At 39.6% G+C, this 12,624-nt stretch overlaps 1 protein-coding gene across 1 annotated transcript in view; it reads right to left on the reverse strand.

Moving 5' to 3' along the window:
* SH3GL3 (SH3-domain GRB2-like 3) overlaps positions 1-8,206 on the reverse strand; it is a 55,109-nt gene extending 46,903 nt beyond the window's left edge. Inside the window, exons 1-3 of the mRNA XM_010830925.1 lie at positions 8,144-8,206; positions 3,026-3,098; positions 625-768 (exon numbers count right to left, since the gene is read on the reverse strand). Of these exons, the coding sequence (XP_010829227.1) occupies positions 625-768; positions 3,026-3,098; positions 8,144-8,152 (226 nt within the window). The 5' untranslated portion in view covers positions 8,153-8,206. The remainder of the gene's footprint in view (positions 1-624; positions 769-3,025; positions 3,099-8,143) is intronic.
* Positions 8,207-12,624: the final 4,418 nt, after the last annotated feature.

Below are 12,624 nucleotides of genomic sequence, written 5' to 3' on the forward strand. Positions count from 1 at the left end.
CGTGTATACACATGGCTGCGACACGCTGTTGTACGACAGAAACTAACGTAACATTGTAAAGCAACTATCCCCCCCAAAAAAACAGTGGAAAGTACTGTGGAAGATTGTTTAACAACATGGACCGTGTTATAGTCAGTGGGAATAAGCAGATTACAAAAGGGAATTAGGGTATATATACTATAACCCCACTTTAATATTTTTAAAACTGTATATGAATAAATACAAGAATAAACCAAAGGTATTAATATAAAGAACAACAAAGAGCATGACCGGGCCCGTCACTGGGGGGGTAACTATGGGTAATGCTGCACCTTCTTTTATTTCACTTGCCTATGTTTTCTAAATGTCCTACGATGGACATGTATTAATTTTAAATTTTAATTAATTTAATTTTTGACCATGCCACGTGGCATACAGGATCTTAGTTCCCTGACTAGGGATAGAACCTCGCTCCTGCATTGGAAGTGCGGAGTCTTAACCACTAGACTGCCAGGGAAGCCCTGAACATGCATTTCTTGATAATAGGAAAAATTAATAAGGGTTGTTAAAATGAAGGTTTTGTGCATTACCAAAACTCGACGAAGGCTGCATGCTCAGCTCTCCCAGTGGCGTGGTGATACTCACCAAAAGTGGAGCCTTCCCCGAGCTCCTTGCCGTGTTTCAGCATGCAGTCGCCCAGCAGGCCCTCTGTCTGCGGGTACCCCGTAGTTTTCACCTGGCCTCGGATCTTCGACACAGTGTTCAGCATGCCTAGCTTAGCTCTGTATGCTTAAAAACATTATCATTTGTAATTCCTTAAAGTGGCACGGCAGAGTGACAGGTACATAGCATTTAACAAATGCGGCTGCGAAATCAAGGTCGCCCTGGACTCAATGTCAGAGACCTGAGACAGGAAGGGCCCTGGGCGACCCAGTTTCTCACATGGCTTCCTAGATTATTAACTAGGATAGGTGCTAAGGGCCATGATGAGAAAAAGAAATTATGTTGACTCCCAAATAATACTATAGTAACCAGGCTATCATTACCCTACCCATGGCTAACTCACTGAGTCAAGACGCTGACACTGGGGAAGACATATTTTCCCAGGGATCGACTGCAAACTAAGAATAGAATGGCTGAGGTGGGTGTTTCAAACCAATTGGTGGTTAACACCCCGCCCCCCAAGAGTGTATCCAGACTGATGATCTTCAATTTCATGGTACCAGGGCACTGCGCAGCACACTCCTATTTTAGGAAGCAGAACCAGTAGGAGACAAACACTCCCATGGTGAACAGGAGTCTGTGTTGATGGTCCCTTGGGTGCAGCTCCACTTCTGGGCCCAAGGAAAATGGTGGGTGGCCACTAAATCCTTTCTCTGACCTAGGCCATGAGGGTTGACTAATCCCAGCTCTGTGCGACACACCACGCTAACTACTAGGACCTTAGAGAGACCTAAGACAGAGACGCCCTGGTGAACCAGTGGTTAAGACTCTGAGCTTCCACTGCAGGAGGCATGGGTTCAATCCCTGATCAGGGAACTAAGATCCCCCATGCCATTCAAGGTGGTCAAATAATAATTTTAAAAAAGAGACACTTAAGACATGCTCTGCCCTCAGGGAGTTCACACATAGTTCTTGGAAGGCAAAAACTCCAAGATGTCATTATACAAATAAAGTCTTATGTGGTATACAGAAAAGAAAATATAACAATATGCCGAATAAAGATGGAAAGATGCCCCCATCTCAAAAGCTCAGAAATAGTGTAAGATGGAATGTTTATGGTTTATAACCAACAGATAAACGGTAGGCTGCTTTGACTGAAGAAGAAATTAATATAGAACAAATCAGGAAATACTTAGGGGAAAATGGTACTATGAACTGAACTCCAAGCTAAAGATCTGGGATTTTATTCTGCAGGCTAGGTGATCTTTGAGATAATTTTAAGCACTAATGGGATAGATTTTTATTTTCTCTGATTTTAATAACTACATATTTATTTTCATGTATTCTAGGCGAGTGCTTCCCAAACTAATGTGCCTACAAAACACCCAAGGATCCTGTTAAAATGTAGAATATTTTATCCAATGTATGTTTTTAGATTTATTTCCTAGATTTTCAGATGTTTGGATGTGTGCTGATTCCTACAGCCGAGGGAATCATAGTAATTATATACAAATAATAAATTCATACAAAGTAAAAGCAGATTTGGAAATCCACAGAATTCGAAGCTTGGACGCCCTCTGTTGGTCTCTATAATTTAGAACTTGGGAAAACTTCAAGGGAATCCTGCTTCAGTGCCTAGGAAAGACCTCCTGTCAAGAAGCTGCAGTAACAGTGGATCTTCTCGTGTTTCTCAGGTTTATCCGATTCACTTCATCAGCATTTGAGCCACGAAGTGAAGGCAGTTTCAAAGTCATTGACCCCGTTAGAACAGGATGGCAGAATTAAAAAAAAAAAAAAAAACAGAAGAAACAACTGAATAAAAAAGTATTGACAAAATATTTAGTGGGTTTCCAAAGCATCTCTTTGCTTAGGAAAGTGTCTTAGAGCTTCCAAGGTGGCACTAGTCGTAAAGAATCCATCTGCCAATTCAGGAGATGCATGTTCAATCCTTGGGTGGGGAAGATCCCCTGGAGAAGGAAATGGCAACCCACTCCAGTATTCTTGCCTGGGAAATCCCATGCACAGAGGAGCCTGGTGGGTCACAGTTCATGGGATTGCAAAGGATTGGACATGACAGAGCACACACGCATGCATGCAGAAGTCTCTTGCTCTGAGATCAAGACTCCATCCAAATAATGTCTCTATAGTTCACAGAAGTCTCTGCCCTGCTTGTCATCAGCTAAGAAACACTGCAACTACCTTTAGTCACTCAACTTTAAACTACTTAATTTCATTATTTGGACATAGAGGACATTGTTTCTAGATCATGTCAACCATACGCTCAGTAAATATTGGTTGTTAGAATCTGTGATGCTCAGTAAAACTCGGTTATTAGAATCTGTGAATGAACAACTGAATATTTCAAGACATTTTCTAACTTTACCTGGATTTGGCTGAAGATATTCTGTGGCTTTTGAAAGAATTTCTGCAACAGCTTTATTGGTAATGTCTATTTTCTTTAAAAAAAGAAAGAAACATAAAAATATTAATAAATGACAAACAAATTCAACAGAAAAACAAACAGAAGAATAAATTTCATTAAGTTAGTATTTATAACAACACTGTTATAATGATTTTAAATTCAACATTTTGGGTAGAGGGGATATTTTCTTAACTTTTAGATTCTGGGACATCCTTTCAATAATTGCTCCTCCCAATGACAGTGGAGAACACTAACTTCTTTTTCAGCATTAAAATGAATATTAATGTAATATTTAGGAAACTTGGAAAAGTTATTATGCTCCACTAGATTATTGGATATACTTAAAGGTCTCTCAAAACCAAGCCAACCAATTCTGGACACTCTGGCTGTTGGTTAACCAGAAGATAAATGTGAGCACATAGAGTAAAGTTAATTATGCACATTTCAATAGCTTTATTTTATACCATCAATGGTCAAAAAGAGAATGTTTTAAAGTAAAAGGATATTCCACTCATGAGAACAATTTAAAAATCATCAAAATAATGAAAATAAATATTTGTTTTAGGTTTGATGTTAAGTTTGAGGGAATCCTACGCAATTTGGGAATTTGCCTAATAAGTTTGAGGGAATCCTAAGCAATGCATTTGTATTGTAGTTTGAAAACTCTAAGGGAATTTGCCTAATTATATAATGAGTTGGTGATAAATGTGTAAGCATTTCATCTGTTAAGTGTATGACTAAATGGAACCTAAAGTGAAGTTCACTAAAAATGATTGCCATTTTTCTATACTGAAGTTGTTCTTGTTTAGTCGCTAAGTCATGTCCAACTCTTTGTAATCCCATGGACTGTAGCCTGCCAGGCTCCTCTGTCCATGGGATTTCCCAGGCAAGAATACTGGAGTGGGTTGCCATTTCTTCCTCCAGGGGATCTTCCCGACCCAGGGATCAAAACCATGTCTCCTACATTGGCTGACAGATTCTTTACCACTGAGCAACAAGGAAAACCCAATACTGAAATTAATAAATATATGAATAAGATCCATATGTTTAGTTTAAGGCTTAAGACCTGGGTTTGAGATTTATAACTTTGTATAAATTCAATATTAATTAAAGCACAACTTGGAATTGTCATTCCATGTACACAATTCTCTTGGGACATGAAAAGTCACCAGGTATCTAAGAATCACCTCTGAAGGGTGAGGGTGAAAGGAGGTAGAGGCGAGAATTTTTTTTTACTTAGACTCTTCTATTTCTTTGGGGGAAAAACTCCAAGAAACAAATGGCCCAAAACTCTGCACATACTGGCAGTGCTTCCAAGACAGCCCAGGAATCAACACAGGGAACGAATCCTTTACAAATGAGAGAGGATGCCACTAACCATGTTGGCAAATGTGGTCAATCAAGATAAACACTGAAAAAATAACTCATTGCATAAAAACAAAAAAAAATTAAAAACAAAACCTTGCTTCTAGAATAAGTGGAAATACTGGGGGTAGGGTGGGTATTGGAGAAGGCAATGGCACCCCACTCCAGTACTCTTGCCTGGAAAATCCCATGGATGGAGGAGCCTGGTAGGCTGCAGTCCATGGGGTCGCTAGGAGTCGGATACGACTGAATGACTTCACTTTCACTTTTCACTTTCATGCATTGGAGAAGGAAATGGCAACCCACTCCAGTGTTCTTGCCTGGAGAATCCCAGGGACGGGGGAGCCTGGTGGGCTGCCATCTATGGGGTCGCACAGAGTCGGACATGACTGAAGCGACTTAGCAGCAGCAGCAGGGTGGGTATATGTGTTCAGATTAAGGAAATGCAATGAAGGGGTTTCCCTGATGGTCCAGTAGTTAAGACTTCACCCTCCAATGTAAGGGGTGTGGGTTCAAACCCTGGTCAGGGAGCTAAAATTCCACATGCCTCGCAGCCAAAAAATCCAAAGCATAAAACAGAAGCAATACTGTAACAAATTTGATAAAGACTTTTAAATGGTCTACATCAAAAAAAAAAAAGAAAAATCTTTTTAAAAAAAAGGAAGAAAATGTAATGTACATATCTCAGCAAACCACCAGGACATATGGGAGAAAGCAGAGAGGTGACAATTATTTTTGTAATGCCTCCCTGGGCATCTTTGGTGGCTAATTAACCCTAGAATTTCCATGTGTGTTGGTACCTACCTCTGAGGTGCCCCAAAGTCTAGGTTCTTGACACTCCCAGACCTCAGTCCTTACAGAGCTGCTGGCAGTCCTGGTTTACATACAATATTCTTTTTTTTTTTAATTATTTAAAGAATCCACATCTGTCTTTGTATCTTTCTTATCCCCTATGTAGTTTATCTGTGTTTTCCCTTCTCCCTCTCTTGCTCACGCTTACTAGAAGTGGTCTTTCAAAAAAAGATAATTCTTGGTTTTATTGATTGATTCTACCTTTTTGCTGTTATTATTGTGTATTTGATTAATCTCTCATTTATCTGTATTGATTTCTTCCTTTCACCTAGAGTGATTTGTTTTGCTGTTATTTTCCTACTTTTTGGTTTGAATGATTTATTCATTCTCTTCCAACATTTATTTTCTATTAAATGCATTTAAGACAGCTATATATCACAGGTTTTGACACAGAGTTCTCATGACTAAGTGATCTTTAATTTTACTTTCCATTTCCTTTTGCACATTCTTCCATTTCCAAACATCCAGAATTTGGAAACTATACCCTCCTTGTAATTCTTGTGTTCTACGATTTTACTTAGGAAATTTGTTTTTTTTTCTACAGTCCAGTAAATAATTGATTACTGAAATGGTTTTGAAGGAATTTGAAGTGAATATAAATTCTCAATTTGAGAAATGAAGACTATATTTACTTACAATCAAATTTATTAGTCATATTTTATGCAAATCCCCTATGATCCTATTTATTATTGTCGATTTAATCTGTTATTTTATGGGAAAGCTATGCATTTTGTCAGTTCTCTATATTTTTCTGATTGCTTTTGCCCTCTATATTTAGATGCCATGTTATATGATGCAGAATGTTATATGATGTCATAGTATTCTGATAGACCGCATGATACATCTTCCTATGTTTTAAAATCTTCTTTTTCCAGTTAGTATTCTTTTAGCCTCAGATTTTACTTTGACATCACTTTTATTCCTCTGTTGCATATGGTTAGCACTTGTCATGGAATATCTTCATTTGTTGTTGTTGTTCCATCGCTAAGTCGTATCCGACTCTTTGTAACCCCACGGACTACACCAGGCCAGGCTCCTCTGTCCACGGGATTCTCTAGGCAAGAATACTGGAGTGGGTTGCCATGCCCTCCTCCAGGGAATTTTTCTAGCCCAGGGATCGAACCCACATTTCTCATGTCTCCTGCATTGGCAGGCGGGTTCTTTACCACTGAACCAACATTAACTTTGTCATGTCTACGTTATGTTTCAGGTGAGTCTAATATCATCTAATTCACCTGTTGTAGAAAGTCCTTAAAGCTTCTTGTCACCTATTAGATATTTCCACGCTTTTTGATGCTGTAATAAAACAGATAATAATTTTATTTTTATATTTGTTCTGTCACTCACTTGGGTTCTGCGAGGAAACAGAAGTAATCAAGAGAGGTTTCAGTCCATCAACTGAAACTAAAATTCCTGAAATGTGCTTTTAAATTTAACCTTTCAACTGAATCGCTTTGTTAGTAATAAAGTTGCATAAAATATCTTTATTTATCAAGAAATTTTAAAGTAATTTTAGGTATGCCAGTGATGTTTAAATGTTCTGTGTTTCTCATTCTTCCAAAACTGTTTCCAAAACCAAAACAAAATAAGCTTTCTGTCAAGGCATTAACATTTCTAGAAAATTAACTGTGCTCACCCAGACACAAGAAACTCCCCGGAAGACAGTGAGGCCAGGTCCAGGGCATCCTGTAGAGGATAACCCCACACACACCCCATGGCACAGTTCTGGGGCTGGACTCCCTTCCCCAGCATCTGCTGAAAGCCCTGCTACCTGCTACAGCCTGTATCCTCCATGTTACACCCAAGGAAGCCTTTCCTTGGAAAGCAGAGAAAGCTCTGATTTCTCTCAGCCCTCTCTCATTGGGGGAGTCTGGTTATTAACACAGGGTTATGTTTAAAGGTCCCAAAACAAAAGGGAAGGGAACTGAGGAGACTGATAAGTAGTGATGGTCCCACTTCTGCCTCCACCTAAACTATTCATGGGCTTCCCTTGTAACTTAGTGATAAAGAACATGCCTGCCAATGCAGGAGACACAGGTTCCATTCCTGGGTCAGGAAGGTCCCCTGGAGAAGGAAATGGCACCTGCTCCGTTACTCTTGCCTGGGAAATCCCATGGACAGAGGGGCCTGGCAGGATATAGCCCATGGGGTCACAAAAGAGTTAGAAATGACTTTGACTAAACAACAACAGAGAAGGACTTCACACAGGTGACCTGGAAGCTTGTTCAGAGACACGGAGGCCATAGTCTTCCTTTGGAATGTGATAACAATCATTTCCATAGTACACTCACGGGATTTTTTAAATGCTTTCACACATATAATTTTTTTTTTGCATAGTTCTTAAAACATCCATGTGAGGCAAGCAGAGCACACATTATCATCCTTGTTTCACAGGTCACGAAAGTTTGAAACAGTTTATCCAAGTAGAGGCAGCTGGTTCCAGTGGCAGAACCAAGATAAAAATTGTTATGCAGCTGCTGTAACACATGGAAACAGAGTCCTCCACACATTAGATCAATGTTTACAGTATTTGAAGAGTCTTCTCCCACTAATACATTTTGACTCTCCAAGATACTTAATCACAATTACTTCGGCTGAAAGTGTTCACCAAGATGGGCCATCTTTTGAGCATTCTGACTTTGTCCAGTAGAGGGCACCAGTTAGCCATAGCCCATCTCTCAAGGGCCAGCATCTTTATTTGAACTTGGAAGTAATGAAAGAACTGCCTTTTGGATTCCATAATCTACACTTTAATTCATACCTCCTAGACCCCCACTCTAACATCCTTTACGATACCAGTATATCTCATATCACAGTAAAAGTCAAATTTACGAGATAATTCACATTAAAATGTTCTCTTACCCTTTCCATATCCAGAAATTCGTCATCTAGTTTTGTTCCTTCAACACCACTTATTTTTTCACTAAACAGCTGTAGAAATAAACACAAGTAATTGTTTGTACAATCATTCGTTATCACAGTATTTGACTCAAATTATTACCAAAAAAAATGTTCAATTCCAAATTGTTGGATTTTTTGGACGAAGTCCTTTAAGAAAATCATTGGAGGGGATAACCATAGTTAAGAATACGGGAAAATACACACTCCTCACTCTTTCAACAGACACCTATTATGCACCTACTATATGTAAAACACCAGAGAAGGCAATGGCAACCCACTCCAGTACTCTTGCCTGGAAAATCCCATGGATGGAAGAGCCTGGTGGGCTGCAGTCCATGGGGTCGCAAAGAGTCGGACACGACTAAAGCGACTTAGCAGCAGCAGCATATGTAAACACAAGGCAGTTTCTCTAGTAGAAACATAAATAAGATCTTTTATCTTTGTTGCGGCAAGTGGGATCTTTACTTGTGGCATGTGAGATCTAGTTCCCTGACCAGGGATCGACCCAGGCCCCCTGCATTGGGAGTGTGGAGTCTTAACCACTGGACCACATTATTTTGAACACACTAAGGTTCATTTGTGTTAAGGAGGAGATGGAGAATGAATGGTGTAACTGATTTAATAAGGTATGAGAAGTATCTGCTTTATGTAATTAGTGGTAACTATTAAAAGCACAAAACAACTAAAATACATATAGTACTATGAGTTATAACATAATATCCATACCAGCACATCAGTGGAAAGTCAATGTTTTCCTATCCAAAAGAAAACAAAGATAAAGGATATTCAGGAGAACATAAAAGGTGATAAGTGGAAACTACAAAATTAAGATAGTAATCACAAGTCCAAGAAGGTCAGTAATCATTATCCATGCAAATAAGTTCAACACATGAAAGGATAATTAATGGAGTCGATTTTTAAAATCCAGCTATATAGAGCTTTTAAGAGACATACCTAGAATGCAACACACAGGAGAGTGAAAATATTAATAGACAAATTATCTTGTTGTTGTTTAGTTGCTAGGTCATGTCTGACTCTTTGTAGCCCGACAGGCTTCTCTGCCCATGGGATTTTCCAGGCAAGGATACTAGAGTGGGTTGCATTTCCTTCTCCAGGGGATCTTCCCAACCCAGGGATTGAACCCAGATCTCCTGTATTGCAGGCAGATTCTTTAGCATCTGCAGCCATGAAATTAAAAGACACTTGCTCCTTGGAAGAAAAGCGATGACAAACCTAGAGAGCGTATTAAAAAACAAAGACATCCCTTTGCCGACAAAGGTCCATATAGTCTAAGCTGTGGTTTTTCCAGTAGTCATGTATGGATGTGAGAGTTGGACCATAAAGAAGGCTGAGCGCTAAAGAATTGATGCTTTCAAACTGTGGTGCTAGAGAAAACTTGAGAGTCCCTTGGACTGCAAGGAGATCAAACTAGTCAATCCTAAAGGAAATCAATCCTGAATATTCACGGGAAGGACTGATGCTGAAGCTGAAGCTCCAATGCTTTGGCCACCTGATGTGAAGAGCCAACTCATTGGAAAAGACCCTGATGCTGGGAAAGATTGAGGGCAGGAGGAGAAGGGGAAACAGAGGATGAGATGGTTAAATAGCATCATCAACTCAATGGACATAAATCTGAGCAAACTCCCAGAGATAGGGAAGGACAGGGGAGCCTGGCCTGCTATAGTCCATGGGGTCTCAGAGAGTCAGACACAACTTAGCAACTGAAGAATGACAACAAAATTAATAAGGAGAGACCTGATCTAAGAATAAATGGAGCAATTCACCAAAATTCTGGTATAATATAATCTACCTAACAGCATAACTTAGAAAAAAAATAAAGCAAAAACTGAGAGAAATAATTGAAATAACAAATCCACAATCATTAAGGAGATTTTTAGCACAACTCTCTCAGAAAACTGGCAGATCAAACATGATTAAAAGAAAATAACTTGGAAGAGATACATATAGTTTTAATGATCAAATTAATATCCTTGATAAAATATGCACAAATATATATATCCCTCCAACTAATAAACAGATAATATATAGTCTTTGCAAGTACAGATAGAACATTAGAAACAGTGATCATTTACTAGGTCACAAATCAGTCAATACCATACAGAACACATTTTAAACCACAATTCAATTAAATTAGAAATCAATCCAATATAAATAAATATGCAGGTATAAAGTTTTAGAATTCAGTACTAAATAACAATGAGTTTAAAAGGAAGTCCCAAGAGGAGTTATCAAAAAAAAATTAATAATGAAGATATATCAAAACCTGTGAGATACAGCAAAATCAGTGTTTTGAAATCAATGTGTTACTTTAAATTCACTTAAAAAAAAAAAAACATCTCCATGTTTCAAACGGATACATGTCATTCAATCTAATTCAACAAACATCTGAAAGTCTACCAACTAGGTCAATATGCTAAACGTACAAAGATCAATCAATCTAAATACATTTCAGGGCTTCCCTAGCAGCAGCAGCTGGTGGCTCAGTGGTAAAGAATCTGCCTGCCAATGCAGGGGACATGGATTCAATCCCTGGTCCAGGAAGATCCCATATACCGCAGAGCAACTAATCTCATGCACCACAACTACTGAGCCTGTGCTCCAGAGCCCGGGAACCATAACTGCTGAGCCCACATGCTGAACTACTGAAGCCTGTGCTCCGTAACAAGAGAAGCCACCACAGTGAGAAGCCTGAGCGCTGCAACTAGAGGGTAGCCCCTGCTCACCACAATTAGAGAAAAGCCCGTGCAGCAACGAAGACCCAGTATAGCCAAAAATAAATAAACTTCCTTAAATACATTGCAACCACTTACACTGAGAAGCAGAAGTAAATGGCTGTAACACAATGAGATGCAGAATAGAGAGAAGCACAATTTGTTCTTCAAACCCAGACGGAGGAAAGCAAATTAAATGGATGAGAAGGTGCCAAGAAATTCCCAGAACTGACCAGAAGGGGGACAAGGAGATTCATTAGGAGATAAGGGACACACACACAGTGAAGAGGCAGACAGTGGAAAAGTGTCCAAATTTTAGTCTAAAACTCTATCTACCCTCTTCAGCCTTAACCACTAGTAAGCCCTCACCAATCCAGCTTCTCCATCACAAACACTGCATCTGACCTGGGCTTGCAAGATGGAAGTAAAGAATCTAAGATACACATAGCTAGGGAAATGTGTCTCCTGTTATCTTCCCCTTGTAAGAAAAAGGATCATGTTGCCAATTAAACCTGTCCCAGGATGGCACCCCACTCCAGTACTCTTGCCTGGAAAATCCCATGGACAGAGGAGCCTGGTGGGCTGCGGTCCATGGGGTCGCTAGGAGTCGGACATGACTGAGCGACTTCACTTTCACTTTTCACTTTCATGCATTGGAGAAGGAAATGGCAACCCACTCCAGTGTTCTTGCCTGGAGAATCCCAGAGACGGGGGAGCCTGGTGGGCTGTCGTCTATGGGGTTGCACAGAGTCGGACACAACTGAAGTGACTTAGCAGCAGGATGGCCTGTTGCTATAATCAGAGATGACAATCTTCATTCACCATCTACTTCTTGGTGGGCTCCAATTTAATCAATAATGGGAAAATAAAAACCGTTTTCAAAGACTACAACAGAGCAGTGATGCAAAAGACATTTATTTGGGAGACGTGAAGTTTTTGCTTTTCATCTAGATGTGTTGGGGTTTTAGTGGTAAATGTTAACACAGCCTTGGACTTCTGCTTGTGCAAAAAAAAGAAAAAATATCTGTTTTCAAAGAACTCTTGGCTTCTCCAACTTCTTCCCTTTTATGAAGCAAGAAATTAGACAGCAAGAAAGCCAGAACCTAGGAGAAAACGTAAAGAAGCAGATTTTATACCGCAGGATGCCAGAACGTGCTTTGGAACCATATTTGCCAACACATGTGCCACAAAACACCTGCTGCACGGGATACGAGGAAGAGTCGTACAAAGGAACAGCTCCTTCATCATGTCCTTGGAGACGTGGAGATAAACAAAATTAAACAGACCTCTACTCAAAGAGACTTTTCAGAGACTTTAAAGTGGAAATGAGCACTGTTGATTTCCAAGGGGGTGCATGTAAGATAGAGCATTTCCCACCCATCTCTGGTCATGGGAGAGGTCTCAGCCGAATAGTATGTGCTTTGAGAAGCCCTGAACCAAAAATCTCACGTTCTCTACTGGCTCCTTTTTTTCTTTTTTCTCATTCAACAAGTCAGTAGTCATGTCCTGCTGTTATCAGCTTGGAAAACAAGACAATACTCAAGTATAAATCTAAATCATGAAGGTTATTTGTAAGTTGTTAACATTAGGAGACGAGCACAGGGCACTTGTGAGTTCTCTGTGCTAGTTTTGCAACTTTTCTGTAAGTCTAAAAATATTTCAAAATACAAGATGATTTTTAAAAATCTCTGAAGGCAGCAGAGAGCAACC

Source organism: Bison bison, unplaced genomic scaffold (genome assembly GCF_000754665.1).
Source record: "Bison bison bison isolate TAMUID 2011002044 unplaced genomic scaffold, Bison_UMD1.0 scf7180017859304, whole genome shotgun sequence".
Taxonomy (NCBI): domain Eukaryota; kingdom Metazoa; phylum Chordata; class Mammalia; order Artiodactyla; family Bovidae; genus Bison; species Bison bison.